We start from the raw sequence: 20672 nt of genomic DNA on the forward strand, positions 1-20672 counted from the left end.
CAAAGATCCAAGGGGGGTCGGGGGGAAAGACGCTGAAGGTGCAGCTGATGAACAATAACTTCTTTTAGCATTATACTTTGTGAAGACAGTCGAGTTCATTTGTCCCTTTACCTGATGGTTTGCTAAGTTACTTCAGAGAGCATTAAAGGATTGTGGGACTAGAGTTGTGATCATCCTACAGCAGGTTTAATTAAGTGTGTGCAATGTGGCTGTAAGAGTCATGAAAGTTTAAAGAAAGAAAATACTTTAAAATATTGGTTAAATAGTATAATACAGTTAATTTACCTGACTGACTTATTGTATTGAGAAACCCCCTATTTTCTTGTTCCAGTAGTATAGTCTGAGATACCCCCTTTATTCTTGCTACAATGGTACAGTCCTTAAGCTTGTCACATGGTATCCAGCCATTTTACAGTTCAAGCTCCACGAGGCTAGAGAGAAGGCAAAGGCTTTGATGGCTGGAGCAATACAGTTTTTGACCGTGTTCGTTTAAACGTGTTTTGCTTTGTAATTCTGTTTGTAAGGTGTTACAGTAAACAGTTTAAAGACAAAGTTACGTTTTGGAACGTTTTATTTCGACACGCGTCTACTCGTTGTTAAAAGCCTCAAAGCTCAGTGGCTGCATGTTTGGAAATTACGGAGCGCCACTACATTAGTCAAAAATTAGCTCCCTAAGGAAAGGACGGAATTGTCGGCGAACGTATACATGAATGGTCACGGAGCCAGATGACAATATAAGAAAGCGAAGGTACAGTGACTGTTACTTGCCTTGTTCATTCTATTGAGAAGCTAAATAAGAGCTGCGGGTAAAATGGCTGATGCCTTATGGGGCAGTGAGGAGCTTCCCCCAGCCAGAAGGATTGTTGGCCAAAAGAGGGAAGTAAAGCTCACCCCAAAGGCAATGGAAGAGAAGTTACATAGAAGCATAGGTGCAAGGAGGGCTAAATTAGCTCAGATAACTGGAAAAATGAAGATAATTGATTGTCTCATGGAAGATAATGCTAATATTAAGAAAGTTGAAGACATAATGCATGATGATTTCTCCAAGTTGCATGAAGAATTTAATGTACTCAATGAAGATGTATTAGCACTTCTGTCTGAAGAAGAGGGAAACGCTGATCAGCACAACTGGTTTGATCTTAAATCATCCAGCATTAAGAACTATGTCAAGGCCACAGAACAGTGGATGTTAAAGGTTTGTCAAGATGCTGATACAGCAGAGAAAGATAAAGATGACGATGAAGTCGGACCAGATGATAGCATTTCAGAGACTTCAGCCAGACTGAGCAAAAATCGAAAAGAAGGTAGCTCTGTTTCTGGACACAGGTCAGTCGCTTCTACCACATGCTCATCGCGACGCATGAGAGGAGGTTGAACAGGCAGCGTTGATGGCGCGCGCAGCATCTTTAGTGGAGAAGCAAGCTCTTGAACGGGAAGAGGCCCAACTGCAGGCCCAACAGGCCCAAGTGCAGGCAAAGAAAGAACAGCTGGAGCTAAAAACAGCTATTGCGGTCTCAGATGCCAAGTTGAGTGTGTATGAAGATTATGAAGGCTCACAGGATGGCATGAACGAATACTGCCAGTCAATGTTGTCACATAGAGTTGGATCCAGGGCACCTTCAAGAGTTAAAAGAGAATCTGAAGGCCATCTCCTGGCATTACAGCATGGAAGAGAGGCCTCTCCACTAACAGGAGCACGTGATGCTACCCCAGACGTCAGACGGTCTGGACTAGACCCTGCTGATGACCACCAGAGGCCTGAAGACACAGGGAGAAGCCTATACCGAGTGATGCAATGTCAGAACGAAATTAGAGATGCTTGTAAAACAACAGAATCTGTTTCGACTCCCTCAAAGAGACATACCAGTGTTCCAAGGCGACCCACTCAAGTATAAGCCCTTCGTCAGATCCTTCGAACAAGCCATTGACTCCAAAACAGAGAGCAGCAGTGATAAATTGTACTACCTGGGACAGTACACCAGTGGTAAACCACAAGACCTGGTCAGAAGCTGTGAACACATGAGACTGGACCGGGGATACATAGAAGCCAGGAAGTTGCTGCAGGAGCACTATGGTAACGAGCTGAAGATAGCCACTGCATATATTGAAAAGGCTACCAAGTGGCCACAGATCAGATCGGAGGACGGGGAGGCACTGAACACATATGTTCTTTTTCTCATAGGATGTCGCAACACCATGGAGGATGTTGAATTCATGGAAGAGATGGACAATCCTACGACTATGAGAAATCATCATCTCTAAACTTCCTTACAGGATGAGAGAACAATGGAGAAGAACAGCCTTTGAGATAATGGAGAGACGGAAAAGTAGAGCCAGGTTTGCAGACTTAGTGAATTTCATAGACAAACAGGCTAAAATTGCTAGGGACCCATTGTTCGGAAACATCCAGGATGTCAGCCCGACTACTGATGGAAGAGTGAAAGCCAAGCCTGCTGAATCAAAGACTCTCGGGAAAGGTGGTTCCAGGGGAAGCAGCTTTGCAACTATCGTCACTCAGGCTGGGGAAGAAAAGTCTCAGAACTCATCTCCCAAAAAGAGCAGCACAGTGACGCCTGCTAATGCCTTTCAGAAGCCATGTTTATTCTACCAGAAGAATCATACATTGGATTTCTGCAGTGACATCAAAGCACAGCCACAAAGACAGAATCGAATTTCTGAAGTACAATGGCCTATGTTTTGGATGTCTCTCTCAGGGGCACCCGAGTAGAAACTGTAAGCAAAGAACAACATGCAGAGTGCGCACTCGGAAACATCCCAGTCTGCTGCATATCCACAAAGAAGAACAAGTCTCTAAGAAGAGTGAAGAAAACAATACTGACGAGAAGGTTGTTTCAAGTGCTCTGGTGTCGCTAGAACCAGAGACTTGTGGATTCACTGGGGCCAGTGACAGTGATTGTATTCTTGCCATCGTACCTGTAAAGATCAAGTCTAAGAGGAGTGAGAAGTTTGTGGAGACTTACGCCTTCATGGATCCAGGTAGTTCAGCAACGTTCTGCACAGAATCACTCATGCGACAGCTGAACATTAGAGGCAGAAGAACAGAAATCCTATTACGCACCATGGGTCATGAGAAGTCAATGCAAAGTTATATCCTGTCAGACTTAGAAGTGTGTGGACTTGAAGAGAAGGACTTCATAGAACTGCCTAATGTTTTCACACAGAGGGAGATTCCTGTTAAAATAGGGAACTTAGCCCTGCAGAATGATGTGGAGAGATGGCCTTACCTGGAAAAGGTGCGTCTCCCATATATTGAAGCAGAAATTGGCCTATTAATTGGAACCAATGCCTACAAAACTATGGAGCCATGGCAGGTGATAAACAGCAAGGATGATGGACCCTACGCAGTCAGGACAGCCCTTGGATGGGTAGTCAATGGACCGGTAAGGAGAGATGATGGCAACAAGTCGAACAAGGAGCAACGACAAAATGTAACAGTTAATCGTATCTCTATCGCAAGCATTGAAGAGCTGTTGATACAGCAGTTCCACGCAGACTTTTCAGAACACAGCTGTGAGGAAAAGACAGATGTCACAAGAAGACCACCAGTTCATGGATTTGATGACAAGGTCTACACAGTTCATTGATGGCCACTATCACATTGGTTTGCCACTGAGAAGACAGACCGCGAAGATGCCGAATAATCGCTGCATAGCAGAGCAGCGCGCCATCAGTCTAAAGAGAAAGCTGAACAAGAACCCCGACTTTCACCAAGACTACAAAGGCTTCATGAGAAACATCATAGCGAAAGGCTATGCTGTAAAAGTGCCCGAGGAACAGTTGAACAGAGACGATAGAAGGGTCCGGTACATTCCTCATCACGGTGTGTATCACCCAAAGAAGAAAAAGATCCATGTAGTGTTTGACTGCGCCACCTCATTCAGAGGAACTTCACTGAATGACCAGCTGCTTCAAGGTCCTGATCTTACTAATACCCTCATTGGCGTCTTGACTAGGTTTAGACAAGAGCTCGTTGCCATGATGGCAGACATAGGATCAATGTTCTACCAAGTCAGAATCCCTGATGAAGATGCTGATCTTCTGCGTTTCCTTTGGTGGCCAGATGGCGACGTTAGTCAAGCTATGGTGGAATGTAGAATGGCTGTACACTTGTTCGGAGTCACATCATCTCCCAGCTGCGCAAGCTATGCTCTCAGAAAAACTGCAGAAGATGGCAAAGGCAAAGCACCATCAGAGGCTGTGGAGACAATCTTCAGAAACTTTTATGTCGATGACTGTCTGAAGTCCGTGTCAACAGAAGACGATGCCATCGCACTGTCAAGAGACCTTAGAACTCTGTGTTCGAATGGAGGATTCCATCTGACTAAGTGGATAAGCAACAGCAGAGCAGTTCTAGCTTCTATCCCAGAAAAGGAAAGAGCCACTGAAGTCAAAGATCTGGACCTGAGCCACGATGTCCTTCCTATCGAGAGAGCTCTTGGTGTACAATGGTGCATTGAGTCAGACACGTTCAACTTCAGAATAATGGTGAACGAAAGACCATCCACAAGACGAGGGATTCTCTCCGTGGTCAGTTCCATCTACGACCCTCTTGGATTCCTGGCACCACTCATTCTGCCGGTGAAGCTGATCCTACGAGAGCTGTGTAGAGACAAGAGAGGATGGGATGAAGATATCCCAGAAGGTCAAGCTCAGAGATGGCTCAGATGGTTGACAGATTTGCAACAACTTTCTAGCTTCAACGTCAGTAGATGCATCAAGCCTGAGAGTCTTGGAGTTACAAAGACGGCTCAACTACATCATTTCTCGGACGCCAGTGAGGACGGCTATGGCATGGCTACTTACCTCTTGCTGACAAATCAACAGGGCCAGAAACATTGTGCCTTCCTCATGGGGAAATCCAGGGTGGCTCCGCTGAAGCAGGTCACCATCCCGAGACTGGAGTTGACGGCAGCGGTTGTTGCAGTTAAAGTTGACCAGGTGATGCGGAAAGAGTTACAGCTCCCATTAGAAGAATCTGTCTTCTGGACGGATAGCACGACGGTGCTGAAGTATATAGAGAATGAGAAGATACGCTTCAAGACCTTCATAGCAAACAGAATCTCATCCATTAGAGAAGCTACACAACCATCTCAATGGAGGTATGTAAACACCTCATTAAACCCAGCAGATCAAGCCTCACGGGGATTGAAGGCTGAAAACTTCATGAGGAGTGAAACTTGGATACAAGGCCCAAGTTATCTGCTGGAAACAGAGAGATCATGGCCAGAAAGACCAGAGATGCCAAGTCAGATTGCTGAAGACGACGTCGAAGTCAAGAGATCAGTCACAGCAAATCTCATAACTACGAAAGAGAACTTTGACACAGTGAACAAGCTTGTTAGCCATTTCTCAGGATGGCACCAGTTGAGGAAAGCAGTTGCATGGTTTCTAAGGTTGAAAGAGTTGCTGCTACACCTGAGCGGTAAGAGAAAAGAGTATCGAGCCACTATCCATCAGTCTGAAAGTAACCCTGATAAGCAGAGAATGCTTCTACAGCAATATATGCACCAGCACAAGACCACATTGGGTAAGAATTCATTGACCGTGGAGGATTTGGCCAAGGCTGAGATGGAGATAATTTGCTTCAGTCAAAGGCAAAGATATCCAGAAGAAATCGAAGCTTTACAGCGAAATATTCCAATCAAGAAAGGTAGTCATATCTACAAGCTGGACCCTACACTGCAAGATGGAATACTGAAGGTGGGAGGGCAACTAAACAAATCTGCTATGCCAGAGGAGGCCAAGCATCCTGCTATCCTTTCTAAGGACCTCCGGGTTGCTACTCTCATTCTTCAGCATATACACCAGAGTATTGGGCACAGTGGGAGGAACCACGTGCTTGCGAAGCTAAGACAAAGATACTGGATTCCAGGAGCTAATTCTGTAATAAGAAAAATACTCTCTGAATGCATTGTTTGCAGACGGTTACACGACCCTGGAAAGACCGATCACAAAGCTTTGCCTGCTACAAGAAGCAGCGTGAAAGGTTCCTAAACGAAAAAAGTGGACATTTATATTGTAAATATGTTGAACTCATTAGTTTATGACTCTTAATGTTTGAGTAATTGATATGCTTCATGTGCCTAGTCAATTAGGGGCCGGAATGTAAGAGTCATGAAAGTTTAAGAAAGAAAATACTTTAAAATATTGGTTAAATAGTATAATACAGTTAATTTACCTGACTGACTTATTGTATTGAGAAACCCCCTATTTTCTTGTTCCAGTAGTATAGTCTGAGATACCTCCTTTATTCTTGCTACAATGGTACAGTCCTTAAGCTTGTCACATGGTATCCAGCCATTTTACAGTTCAAGCTCCACGAGGCTAGAGAGAAGGCAAAGGCTTTGATGGCTGGAGCAATACAGTTTTTGACTGTGTTCGTTTAAACGTGTTTTGCTTTGTAATTCTGTTTGTAAGGTGTTACAGTAAACAGTTTAAAGACAAAGTTACGTTTTGGAACGTTTTATTTCGACACGCGTCTACTCGTTGTTAAAAGCCTCAAAGCTCAGTGGCTGCATGTTTGGAAATTACAAAGCGCCACTACAGTGGCCTAATTAAATCTGTTCAATTCTTCTAAAGAAATTTCAATATAGTCTTAAGGTGTCAGTACTGGAAGCTATATATCAAGGTATAGGCTCCAAACTGTTACCTGTCACCTCACTGCAATCCTTCCCAACCAGTTCAATTTACTTTCAATAGCTTAGTTCAAAGTTGCAATTGTAGATTGGGATCTCTGAAAAGGACATTAATATTTGCACACGTACATTACTGAATTTAAATTATATATTTGTTTAAAAAAGGACACGAATGAAGGCAAGAGGTATACTCATATTAAACGTGACCATATAAATGACATCAAGAAAACTTTGACCTACATTTGCCTGCACAGGTGCACATAGATTCAATCACAGAATACACATCTGAACAAAACCGAGATGGGTATCCAGCACACATGTATTAGGTATGGGGCAGTTCGAGGCTGAAGTTTGAAGATAAATAATAGACGACTTCAGTTTAATTTTAGCAGATTTAAATGAGTGACAACAGTGTCTTCAATCCTTGAATTCTGTAAGTTACCATACAATTATAGAATGATACAGCACAGGAGGAGGCCATTTGGCCCATTTCACATATGGCCTACATAGAAATGTCTATGTTGCAGAAGGTCAGATTCAACCGCACTTGAAACCTCAGGTCCCTGAATTAGCATCTTTTCAAAAAGATTTTTCAGGATTATTTTTGTCAATTTCAACTAAATAGGACAGCCCCTTTAAATCTCATCAAACTAGTGGATTCCTTGCACTGCTGACAAAAACGTCAAACTCCTGAAACTTACCTTTTTGATCGTTTTTGTCTGAATCAAAGCAAGTTCTCGATTCTCATCAGCCACATACAAGGACAATTTCACATAAGGGTCACTAAAAAAAAGGAAAAAAATAAGTTAAATATAACACATTAGCTTCAACTTTATTTGTACCCTTTTATTTTTAGGCACTCCATGCCACAATCACTGCCCGACTGGCAGAGAAGGCAGGTTACCTGCTTAATGGGCTCTTCTGTGAAAGCTACTCCTAACATTCAATAGTATGGCCAGCCTTGGGAAGCAGGAGAGGGTCTCTTTCCACCCGCCCCCGCACCCCCGCAACCCCCGCATCCCCTCCACTCCCAACATGTACGATCAATTGGTTGCAGAAGAGCAAATAATGGCCATTCACTGAACAGAAATATTTATCATACTACCAGATATAAAACAAATTCCACATGCTTAGGAACAAATCAAACCAGCTACTCACATGCACCAAACAGGCAACAATTCACAATATGCAGCAAAGTGAAGGTTATTTTTGCACAAATTAGTAATTTATGAATTACATGGTTGGAATGTAGTTAACTTCCAATGAATATTAAAAATTGACAAATGTGTCAGAGGTATTCTAATGCTTATGGATCCCTTCCTCATTATATGGTTTAATTAATTAGTTTCCTGGTTGATTAATGGGTAAAAGCATCCCATACAACTTAGGCGTGCCCCAAGTTCTACCAGTTGTCTATACCGAATTAGCTGACCTTAACCAGGATAGCAGGTGACGCAATTAATTAATCCCAACATCCCTGGGCGACGAGAACCAAGGGGGGAAAAACAAGAAAAATCAGCCATAACTGCTCATCATTTTCCACTGACGACTGCTGCAAAGCAAGCTCATCGCCACCAATCCTATCCCACTTGCCCATCAGTGAAGGTCTTAACTGACCTACCATTATTCTCCAATGCATTCAGTTCAAAATCTCTGTCTTCAGCTTCAAATAACTCCATGGCCTTGGCTCCCTTGCACCCCACAATGGTGGCAGAGCCTTCAGCCAGCCCATTCCAACTTGTTGCAACTCCCTCCATAAATCTCTCCATGGTTGAAAATTTCTTCGTAATCCATCTCACCCCTTCTAATCTCTTCCTTCCTGACACAGCATAAGTTTTTATGATGCCGGTTAAGTGTCTTGGGACTTGATGTTAAAGGTGCTGTATAAAAAAGGTACATCTGTGATGCTACCAGGAGTGAAACAGACTGGTCAGGCTCAAAATGCCATCACCTATGAAACCGCACTTCAGTGTGAGCCAATGCCTCCAGGAAATAAGGAGAAAATCGAATGCGGAAAAGAGAGAAACAACACTCGGATAAAACAACCCCCACCCCCATTATAAACCTCCCAGATAGTGGGTCCTGACTTTTGTTGCTTGTATTTTGGTTTTGTGCTAGATTATGGAAGACTCATTTCAGCATGCGCCTTATTACATAAGAAAACAAAAGACCGTATTATAAAAAAGGCCGACACAAGCAACAGTGAAAAGAATAAAAAATATCATACACAAGAAAATGGCCCAGATATTCCAATCCCTACGGGTGTGTACGCGCTGTGTACCCACCCATTGGGACATCGGAAATGCCGGTTTCAGGCATGCACTGCGCATGCGCTGGAAACCGGCATTTCCGATCTGTCAAGAATGCTCTTGACAGATCCTCTGGCTGCCCTGGAGAAGGGCCTCTGTGAGCGGATAGTTCCGCTTTCTGGAGACCCTCCGCCCGCAGAAAACCCTTACAATTCTTACGCCTGGTAAAAGGCGTAAGGCCTGCTTTTACCAGGATAAGAGCTGAAAAAAGTAAAAGAAATTTCACTGATTTGTCATTTTAAAATACTTTTTTTTTTTTTTTTTAAAGTTTATTGTAGCCCCTTAAAAACTATAATTATTTTTCAAAAAATCAAATTTTTGTTGAAATTACAATAAATTAAGTATTTTAAAGTCATTTTAAAAATGTGATTTAAAAAAATGTATTTAAAGTTTTACAGTACTATGTTTTTTCATTGATCTCCATTCATATATTTGACAGGTCTTCCTGGTCCACATGATCCCAGGGACGCTGCAAACTACATGTGCCCCTGGGATACGTGGGCCCTGCGCAAGTTTGGCGAGGCCCAGGAGTGGAAGCGTGTGTCCCGGGAGCCCTCAGGTAAGGGCGCAGATTTTTCCAGATCGCAGGCCTCCACCCGTGGGAGGCCTGCAATTGGAAAATATGGGCCAATGTTATTAGAATTTTAAAGCAATTCAACTTAAGTTTATTTTTTAAACTTCTATTGCAAACATCGGAAACTCTCATACCCTATCCGAGCTCATCTTGTCCAGGAGACTCACCCCCTGGTGCTCTTGACCCCACTCCCACTAAACTGCTGACCACCCAACTTCCCTTCCTCTCCCCCACATTAGCGCTTCTCAAACTGTCTTCTTCCCTTTCAAATTTGTCGTCGTCACCCTCCCCTTCAAAAAAACCCCATCCTTGACCCCCTCTGTCCTTGCAAACTACCGCCCCTCTCTCCAACTTCCCTTTCTTTTCCAAAGTCCTCCCAAACCCATGCCGATCCTTCCCGCAACTCCACACTTGAACCTCTCCAGTTAGGTTACTGTCCCTGCCACAGCACTGAAACTGGACTTATCAAAGTCACAAATGACATCCTACATCATTGTAACTGTGTTGTACTATCCCTCCTCATCCTTCGGGGAAAGGGCGGGGGAGTGGGACAAGCAGAAGTGCTCTTTCAGAGAGCCGGCACGGGCTCAACGGGCCAAATGGCCTCCTCCTGTGCTGTAACCATTCCTTGATTCTTTACCTGTCTGCAGCCTTTAACACCTGACCATACCATCCTGCTTCAACGCCTCTCCTCCGTTGTCCAGCTGAATGGGACTGCCCTCTCCTGGTTTCATTCTCATCTATTCAGTCATAGCCAGAGAAACTCATAAAATGGCTTCTCTTTTCGTTCCCACACCAAAAACTCTAGAGTCCCCCAAGGATCTATCCTAGTCCCCCTCCTATTTCTCATCTAAATGCTGCCCCTCGATATCATCTGAAAACATGCCATATTCCATATGTACGCTGACGACACGCAGCTCTACCTCACCACCACCTCTCTCGACCCATCTGCAGCTTATGATTGGTCATGCTGCTTGTCTGACATCCAGGTATTGAACGAGCTGAAATTTTCTCCAATTAAATATTTGGAAGACCAAAGCCATTGCCTTTGGCCCCCACCACAAACTCCATTCCCTACCCACCAATTCCAACCCTCTCCCTAACCATTGTCTGAGGCTAAATCAGACTGTTTGCAACCTCTGTCCCATTGATCCCAAGCTGAGCTTTAGAACCCACACCTCCTCCCCCATCACCAAGACCACCTACTACTTCCTCCTCCATAATATCGTTCGTCTCCACCCTTGCTTGAGCCCATCTGCTGTTGAAACCCTTATCCTTGGTTTTGTTACCTCCAGACTCGACTATTCCAATGCTCTCCTGGCCAACCTCCCATCTTCCACCCTTCGTAACGTGAGCACATCCAAAACTCTGCTGCCCATATCCTAACAGCACCAAGTCCTATTCACCGATCACCTCTACACTCACTGACCTACAATGGCTCCTGGTCCAGCAATGCCTCGAATTTAAAATGATCATCCTTGCTTTCAATTCCCTCCATGGCTTCCCCGCTCCCAATCACTTTAACCTCCTCCAGCCCTACAACACTCGAAGTTCCTCCAATGCATCCACCATTTCGTTTGCGCAACCATTGGTGGCCGTGCCTTCAGCTGTCTATGCACGAAGCTCTGGAATTCCCTCCCTAAACCTCTCTGCCTTTCTACCTCACCCTCTTCTCCTTTAAGGCACTCCTCAAAACCTACTTCTTTGACCAAGCTTTTGGTCACCTGTCCTAATATTTAGGTAGGTGTCAAATTCGGTGAGATAATGCTGCTGTGAAGTGCATTGGAGCGTTTTACTACGCTCAAGGCGCTATATAAATGCAAGTTGCTATTGTTTCCTATAGTGATTACTATCAGATATTGCACAGGTTAATACTAGACTTCTTACCCAGCTTATTAAAAATAATTTTGTTTCAAGCCATAACTAAACTAAATTAGATTGTGCTGAATTTAAAGCCTTGGCAGAAATTTTCATGGTCAGATTCATCTACAATATTACATTTGTACCCTGGAATGATACAATGTTATGTTAATAATTGTTGCTATAAATCACAAAACTGATGAGATGCAGCAAAACGTTGTCTCCTGATTTAGCACATTTTAAAAATAAGATCACATTAAATTGATTTACAATATCAGAGCATAGAATCGTTACAGCACAGTAGGAAGCCATTTGGTCAGTCGCGCCCATGCCAGCTCTCTGCAAGAGCACTTCAGCTAGTCCCACTCCCCCACCCTTTCCCCGTAACCCTGCAAATTTTTCCTGTTTGAAAGCCACAATTGAATCTGCCTCCACCACCCTCTCAGGCAGTGCATTCCAGATCATAACCACTCGCTGCATAAAAAAGTTTTTCCTCGTGTCGCCTTTGGTTCTTCCGCCAATCACCTTAAATCTGTGTCCTCTGGTTCTCAACCCTTCCGCCAACGGGAACAGTTTTTCTCTGTCTACGCTGTCTAGACCCCTCATGATTTTGAACACCTCCAGCAAATCTCCTCTCAATCTTCTCTGCTCTAAGGAAAACAACCCCAGCTTCTCTAGTCTATTCACGTAACTGAAGTCTCTCACCCCTGGAACCATTCTTGTAAATCTTTTCTGCAACCTCTCTAAAGCCTTCATATCCTTCCTGAAGTGCGGTGCCCAGAATTGGACAAAGTACTCCAGTCGTGGCCAAACCAGAGTTTTATAAAGGTTCATCATAACTTCCTTGCTTTAGTACTCTATGCCTCTATTTATGAAGCCCAGGATCCTGTATGCTTTTTTAATCGCTTTTTAAACTTGTCCTGCCACCTTCAACGATTTGTGCACATATACCCACAGGTCTCTCTGTTCTTGCATCCCCTTTAGAATTGTACCCTTTAGTTTATATTGCCTCTCGTTTTTCCTACCAAAATGTATCATTTCACACTTATCTGCATTAAATTTCATCTGCCACGTGTCCACCCATTACACCAGCCTGTCTATGTCCTCTTGAAGTCCATCACTATCCTCCTCACGGTTCACTATACTTCCAAGTTTTGTGTCATCTGCAAATTTTGAAATTGTGCCCTGTACACCCAAGTCCAAGTCATTAATATACATCAAGAAAATCATGTGGTCCTAGTACCGACCCCTGGGGAACACCACCGTACACCTTCCTCCAGCCTGAAAAACAACCGTTCACCACTACTCTCTGTTTCCTGTCACTTAGCCAATTTTGTATCCATGCTGCCACTGTCCCTTTCATTCCGTGGGCTTCAACTTTGCTGGCAAGCCTATTATGTGGCACTTTTATCAAATGCCTTTTGGAAGTCCATGTACACCACATCACCCTGGTCAACCCTCTCTGTTACCTCATCAAAAAATTCATAATCATAAAGGCTAAATGCCATAACTTCCATTCCTCAAAATATTTTATTTTAAAATTTGGATGAATATTTCAAAGAACAGATTTTATTATATTTATTAAATATCCAAACAAGCCTATAATTGAAATAAAATCATGGCCATCTCAAAAGTGATCAAGAAAAAGCTCAGTTATATACAACATGAACAAGTTAATACAATTAGAATCTCAACTCCTTTTAATTATAGCTTAGTATTTTTCAAATTCATCAAATACTCAGAGGGAAGACAGTTTCTTCGGCACAAAAGCAAAAATTACTGACAATTTTTTTTTAAGCCATCTTCTGTAACTTTCATTCACGTGATTTTGATATTATATTACTTAACTTTCACACATTCTTTTCAATGCAAGTTATAAATGAAAAGATTGACAACATTTCCAATGGTGCAGATCCAATCTTAAAATTCAAACATAGTTCATATCGAGATGAAGTGCGAGAGGTTGCAAACCTATTCCATTACTTGTGGGCTGCGCTGCAATTTCTGGCTGCATTTTAGCACAACACTTCTGATCTTTGGCCACCCAGTACGGAGGGTGGGGCAGGAAAGTTGGAGGACCTTCTCGTGTCTGCTCCTGGGCCTGGCAAAGACACCCATTCACCGGTCTAGGATGAGCGCAACAAAAGGGGAGGGTTGCTCTGACTGCTGGCATCTCTCTCACCGGTTATTCCATACCAAAGTGTCCTTGTAGGGAGAACAGAGTCCTCTAGGGACCTTCTGCAAGACATATTGCCTCATCGACACCAATAATATTACCATAAAATTAAGATTCTTATAAACCACAGTTTTTCACAAACATAATGCCGCATGGCCGGCAGCAGGGGGAGCTCTGCATTAGATACATAAATCTCGTCAAAATTCTGCCTTAGCATTTGTTACATATTCTTATGGGAAAACGCAATGACATGCCTCACATGAATACTCAGCACACACGACCACTGCAACCTACAAAAAAAGACAGAATCATCCTTCCCCCAAATAAATAAGTATTTACCAATGCTGTATGGAAAACTTGTTAAAAACGAAACAGCAGTAACGAGTGGTTAAGACAAGGTTACAAAAAGCTTTTTACGAAGATTTCTGTACTTTAGTGCACACTGAAGCTCACATACGCAGCTCTGGTATATGCAAATCAGTGTTGTGCAACTTAGCACTCCTCCTACAATCTTCCAGTTCCTTTACAGTTTAATTGGCTCCTTCAGATACAAGTCTGGTTACAATAATACGACATTTTGGCTTGCAGTACTTTCAGCCAAACAACAGACACTCTATGGGGTCTAAGTAAAATACTTCCAGAATTCCACAACTGTATGTACTTTGATGTGACATTCTCTCTTCGGTCACTGATGCATTTAACATTTTATGAGTAAGCAGGACTACATAAACTCTGTATAGGTAAAACAGATGCACCATTCTGTAAAAAAGTCACACACATACAAAATCTATATACTTGCTGAAAAATTTCAAGAATAGCCATTCCAGTGTTACCTTTAAAAACATTATGACAAAAAATTGGCGCATGCAGTTCCTTTTACAAAAAATCATAACCTTAAGAAATGCACAAAAGACCAAAAAATTAGACATTTTTCAAAAAATGTGGAGTGTAAAAGGAAAAGTTGCTTTTTTAAATTGAGGGAGGGGTAGAATGTCAACTTTACAATAATTACTGGAATTTTAAAGCCTCAGCCACCATATCACATGACTGAGACTTTCAAACACAGCATGCAATTTACTCGTCCTCCAGGAGACACCAAAACCAATGCATCATCAGCTCAAGAGGGATGTGGATTTTGACTTTGTTTAACAAAACTGCTTGAAAATGTGTAAGTTAACCAGTGTATGAGAATAGAAGATATCTTTGGGAATTTAATGATTCATTCCATGGTACAATAGTCTGATAATGAAAGAGTTAGTTTTGCACAGCTAAAGCTGCATGAACAGCATTAACATAAATAACTGATAACAAGCAGTTACGAACATCTGATGGCCAAGAATGGCATGTCTGACTCCAAACTAGGGACAAGAGAGATAAGACACAAATTCCAAAGGAAGAACCTTCAGAAAGATTAAACAATAAGACAAATTGAATGAGGTAATGAGACCCCCTTTTGGGGAGGGCTTTCATCCAAGAATCGAGACAAAGAATCTGATGCCCCATTGGGTGATGAGGTTTTAGAGGAACCTCTATAGGTTAAATGGTCTCGTCAATAACTTGGCCTCAGGCCCACCCCTAAAAAGAGAAAAAAAGTGACACCCCCAAGGGCTTGTCCACACAGACGGTGGAGGGGAGAGCCAGACAGAAGTTGGGCTGATCGAACGCTCTTTTGAGAGAGCGAGAGCGAGAACTGTTCACGCACGCCAGCCGTCTGTCCGATCGGGACGGGTACCAGCTGCTTGTCACAATCGGATGTTTTTGCTGTATAACTAACATGATATATTCCGTCTTAAACTCTGATTAAACACAATATATCCACCATATTGGTTTGCAGTCGATCCTGATTATTTGAAAGACTAGAGATAAGCTACTAAATGGCCAAAATCTCTACAGTAGAGAGTTCCTGAATTTTGACCCAGCAACTTTGAAAGAACGGTGATATAAGTCCAAGTCCGGATGGTGTGCGACTTGGACGGGATCTTGGAGGTGATGGTGTTCCCATGCATCTGCTGTCCTTGTCCTTCTCAGTGGTGGACGTTACCTGGATGCTGTTGAGCTTCATGAGTGTTGTTGTAGCTACATCCAAACAGGCAAGTGGAGAGTTTTCCATCACACTCCTGACTTATGCCTTGTTGGTGGTGGAGAAGCTTTGGGGAGTCAGGATGTGAGCCACTCGCCACAGAATACTCAGCCTCTGACCTGCTGTAGTAGTCATGGCATTCATTCAGCTGGTCCAGTTCAGTTTTTGGTCAATGGTGACTACCAGGATGTTCTTGGTGGGGGACTCACCAATGGTAATGCCACTGGATATCATGGGGAGGCTCTCTTGTTGGAGCTCCTCATTGCCTGACACTTGTGCGGCACAAATGTTACTTGCCAATTATCAGCTCAAGCCTGGATGTTGTCTCGGTCTTGCTGCATGCAAGCATGAACTGCTTCATTATCTGAGGAGTTGTGAATGGAGCTGAAAACTGCATAAACATCACCAACAAACATACTTCTAACCTTATGATGGAGGGAAGATCATTGATGAAGTAGCTGAAGATAATTGGGTCTAGAACACTGCCCTGAACACCCCATCTGCATTCTCCAAACCTAGTTCACATACAAATGTACAAGCAGTCGTCCAAATGGTGGAAATTGGCTGCCAAACCTTCGTCCACTGGAATCACTCAAGTCCTTGGTTCTCACCTTCCCACAATTAACAGAAGGGCCAGTATTGAATTTATGCTGCAGTTCTTTCATGAAGATGGCAAGTATCACAGCACTGATACAAGGCAACAACACACACAAAAGATTAAGCCCCAAATAATTAAGATCAGAAATCTAACAAGTAAGTGAACTTTGGATATGAATGTAATTCATCTTCCAAAGAATGACGGAGTGCATCCTATTATGTAAATAGAACATTCATTTGTTCACTCTCTAGACACAAATGAACTATAGCATAGTACCACAACCATGGAGATGGCAACCACAGCTAGTTTGAGGCCAGGAGCAGAACAGCGAACCACAAGATTCATGATCGGAGGAATAGGCAGGGGTTTTATTTTTTGGAGGAGATGGGGGAATATGGCACACTGCAACAAGAAGTTGCTTTTAATACTGCACTTTCAACAAAAAAGCTGTTCATGGAAAAAACAGATGCTAAGCCAGGAAATTAAAGAATAGGAGGCATAATCGAAAGCTTGGCCAAAGAAATAGTTTTGAGAAGATTTTTTTTTTTTTTTAATAAAAGGAGGGAGGGGTGGAGAGGCAGAAAGGTTGGCGGGGGGGGGTGGTAATTCTAGGGATCAAGGCGCAGGAGGCTGAAAGCACAATCACCGATAGAGGAGTGAATGGGGGGTAGAGGATAAGGTTGGAGTCAGAGGAATGGAGTTGTTCGGGGTTTTGGGAGGAGATTGCAGAAATAGAGCACAGAATAAATTACTTAAGTGGATGAGGATTTATTGCATTGGGGGGACGGAAAGCCAAGGTAGGTCAGTAAGGGGTGATGGACAAGTGGGATGTGATGCAGGACAGGATACATGCAGCAGATTCAACAGGTTAAATTGTAACTGAAGCTCAACATTGCTGTATTTTTCCACCAACAGATAAAGCTCAATGATACAATTTTCCCAACATTGGTGCTGGCAGTAACCCAAGAACATTGATCCTAGCAGCTGTTTTGAAATTCAAAACCTTCTTGTACAACTCAAAAGTGGGACTACTAAAGTCATTATAATGTTTAACCTTTTCAGTACTCCTCATTTTTGATGGAGTCCATAAATTATTTTTATTAGGGAATTAGGTACTTGAAAAAGAGGCATATTAAAAAGGAACAGAAGCGAGCAGATGAGTGGGGTTTGACTAGATGGTTTTAGGTGGAGAAAAACACAGGCACAAGTGACCCAAATGGCCAGTTTCTGTGCTGCAACATTCTACTGTTCCTGGAACAGAGTTAATATTTTTCCATTCATCATGGGATGAGAGGGAGAAGCATGAAGTGATGCATTTTGGGAATGAGGAGAGGAAATATAAATTAAATGGTACAAATTTAAAAGGGTGCTCAGGGATAAAAAGACCTGGGGGTTCACATGCAAAAATCTTTGAAAGTGGCATGTCAAGTTGATAAAGTGGTTTTAAAAATAAAACAGATGGGATCCTTGGCTTTATAAATAGAGACAAAGATATAAAAGCAAGGAAGTTTTGAGAAGCCTTTATAAATCACCGGTTAGACCTCAGCTGGAATATTACTCAATTTTGTGCACCACACTTTAGGAAGGATGTCAGGGTTTTAGAGAGGGCGCAGAGGGGATTTACCAGAATTATACCAGGGATGTGGGTGGAGAGACGAGAGAAACTGGGGTTGTTCTCCTTAGAGCAGAGATGGTTATGGGGAGATTTAATAGATTTATTTAAAATTATGAAGGGTTTTGATAGAGTAAACAAGGAGAAACTGTTTCCACTGGCAGGAAGGTCAGTGACCAGAGACACAGATTTAAGGTAGTGGCAAAAGAACCAGAGGGAGGGAAGAATTTTTATTAACGCAGCGAGCTGCAAGGCCTGAATGGATGGTGGAAGCAGATTTAATGGTAACAGTCCAAAGGGAATTGAATATATACTTGAAAAAAATCTTAATATTTGCACGATAAGCCAAATGGTCACCTTCTGTGTTGTATGATTCTTTGGTTCTATGACATGTTGAGCTTGTCTTAATACATTTCTTACTAAACAAAAATACATTTGCACGCACAAACAGCACATAATTTTTTAAATTACAAGTCCCATACATAGTTGTGTTAAAATCTAAAATTATCCTCAAAGTATGCTGTCTGAAGTATTTATAGACATGTGCACTGTAGACAACAGTCTGCAACATGCTTTTAAATGACAGTTATGGAGACGTATGTTTATTGTGTTTGTTTCACACGCTGGAGACCTATATATTTAAGATCTCTAAACTGTATGATTTCCTTGACCTTTAACTTGGATTTCTGAAAATCTTTACAATTTAAACACAGTCATAAAAGTAAATCCACACAATGCAAGTTTCCTAGGAATATTTTCTATTAATTTTAGGTTGAAAAAATAGCACTGCTTTTCAATGACTCAACAGAAGTTCCCAGAAATGGATCTTCACTTGTACAATCCAGAAATAGTATTTCTTGAGTAATCTGCCTCGAGTTATGTAATTTAAGGATTAACCACGACATTACCAGCATTAGCTTTCCTTACAGGTTAAACATGGTTCTATACCATCCTATCAACTCACCTTGGAATCATAGCTATTAAGCTCAGAACAGGTTTTACAGACCATGCAAATATACTGCCAATTCAACATATGGAACATAAATGTTCAGCCAAATATTAGAGACACACACATACACATAATAAAGTTTGTAATGAGTTAGTTATCTTTCATAAAAACCCATTAGTGGCAAGGTATTTCATCTTCATTGCAACTCTTGGTAAATGTGCAACAAAATGTCTCCCTCAACCAGAGAGTTAAACTGAGCCTTCCATCTGATTCATCCCTTGAACACAGGAAAAACTGCACTCCTGTTCAAAGATCTGCTCTTAATTCAATTCTTTTGAAGTCAAGTTTTCAGGTGAACTTAATATACTACGACATCAATTATATATGCCCAAAATACATTATTCAAGTAATAAAATAGTTATTCAAGTGCACTATCACAAATCACATGATCCCATCAGCACAAATATACATTTATATTTGTGAAGATTCACACAATTTGCAAATTTTTAGACAAGGGCTCTGTTAGCTAAAACATTTCCAGGCAGAGTGGAAACACAGTTAGCCTATACAGATTATAGGAAACCTCTGCTTTTCAATTGATGGAGCCATGACCAATTTAAATAAGTGAACCAGCCGGATGTAGGACACATCTGATTCTTCAATTAAACTGGTACAAGCAACACGCTTGACTGCTGAATTTAAAAAATCTTCAAACGATAAATATTAAATCAGGAAATGCTGGAAATGCTCAGCAGGTCAGGCAGCCTCTGTGCAGAGAGAAACAGAGACATTTCAAAAGGTCGATGACCTTTCATCAGAACTGGAACAAATTAGAAACCTCTAACTTGTTCCAGTTCTGACAAAGGGGGGAGAAAAGTAGGAGCAATGCTTCAGGCTAAGAGGGGAAAAGGAGTGCTAGCGTTACTAAAAAGGGGGTAGAGAGAGAGAGAGAAACAGCTTGAACTGGACGGGGGTGGGGTGGGGAGCAGAGTACCAACATGAACTGAGTGGCTTTAACTGTCAGGAGCAGCAGGGGAGAGAATTACTGCCAGCTGGAATGGAGGGAGGGGTGGAAGAGTACCAACTTGAACTGGATTGGAGGAGTAGAAGGGCACTGTGTTGAATTGAGTGGGGGAGGGGAGAGAGAAGAGCTAAACTATGAACTGTTGCAGGAGGAGCATGTCTCTGATAAGGCAGAGAGTTTGATGGGTTAGGGTTTCTTTGTAAATTGGGTATGGATGTGGAAAGTACTTCTGAACTGGAGTGGGGGGCAGTGAATGGGGAGTTACTGTTAAAAAGAAAAATTTAAAAAGTGTGGAAAAACAAGAATCTTAAAACTATCAATGCATTATTTTTAATATAAAAATATAAACATTTTCCAGGAATAGTCCTGGATCCCCGAGAAATATACCAATTTCAAACCATTAATGGAGCCCAACAGATAAGAGCAGTGTCAGGGGACATCCAGGCAATAGCAATCATAACTTAAGTATCAAGATAAAGATTGAGAAGGACGTAAGTCAGACAAAAGACAAAGTAGTAAATTGGTGGGGAAATTATTTTGAGGGAATCAGACTGGCAAAAGGTGGGAAGTGGTATTCCACAAGGATCGGTGCTGGGACCACTGTTGTTCACCATTTACATAAACAATTTGGACTCGGAAATCAGAAATAAAATTTCAAAAGTTGCCGATGACTCCAGATTGGGGGGTGTAGTTAGTACAGAAGAGGACGATGACAAAATACAGGAAGACATTAATAACATAGAAACATAGAAAAATAGTAGTAGGCCATTTGGCCCTTTGAGCCTGCTCCGCCATTCAATATGATCATGGTTGATCCTCTCTCTCCCCATACCC

At 42.2% G+C, this 20672-nt stretch overlaps 1 protein-coding gene across 1 annotated transcript in view; it reads right to left on the reverse strand.

The window, feature by feature from the left end:
- Positions 1 to 20672, reverse strand: part of nedd4l (NEDD4 like E3 ubiquitin protein ligase) — a 577353-nt gene that overhangs the window by 336606 nt on the left and 220075 nt on the right. Inside the window, exon 3 of the mRNA XM_085974389.1 lies at positions 7358 to 7439. Within this exon, the coding sequence (XP_085830515.1) occupies positions 7358 to 7439 (82 nt within the window). The remainder of the gene's footprint in view (positions 1 to 7357; positions 7440 to 20672) is intronic.

The sequence above is a fragment of the Somniosus microcephalus genome, chromosome 2, assembly GCF_052327205.1.
Source record: "Somniosus microcephalus isolate GS21.2 chromosome 2, FLI_Smic_1.0, whole genome shotgun sequence".
In the NCBI taxonomy this organism is placed as follows: Eukaryota; Metazoa; Chordata; class Chondrichthyes; order Squaliformes; family Somniosidae; genus Somniosus; species Somniosus microcephalus.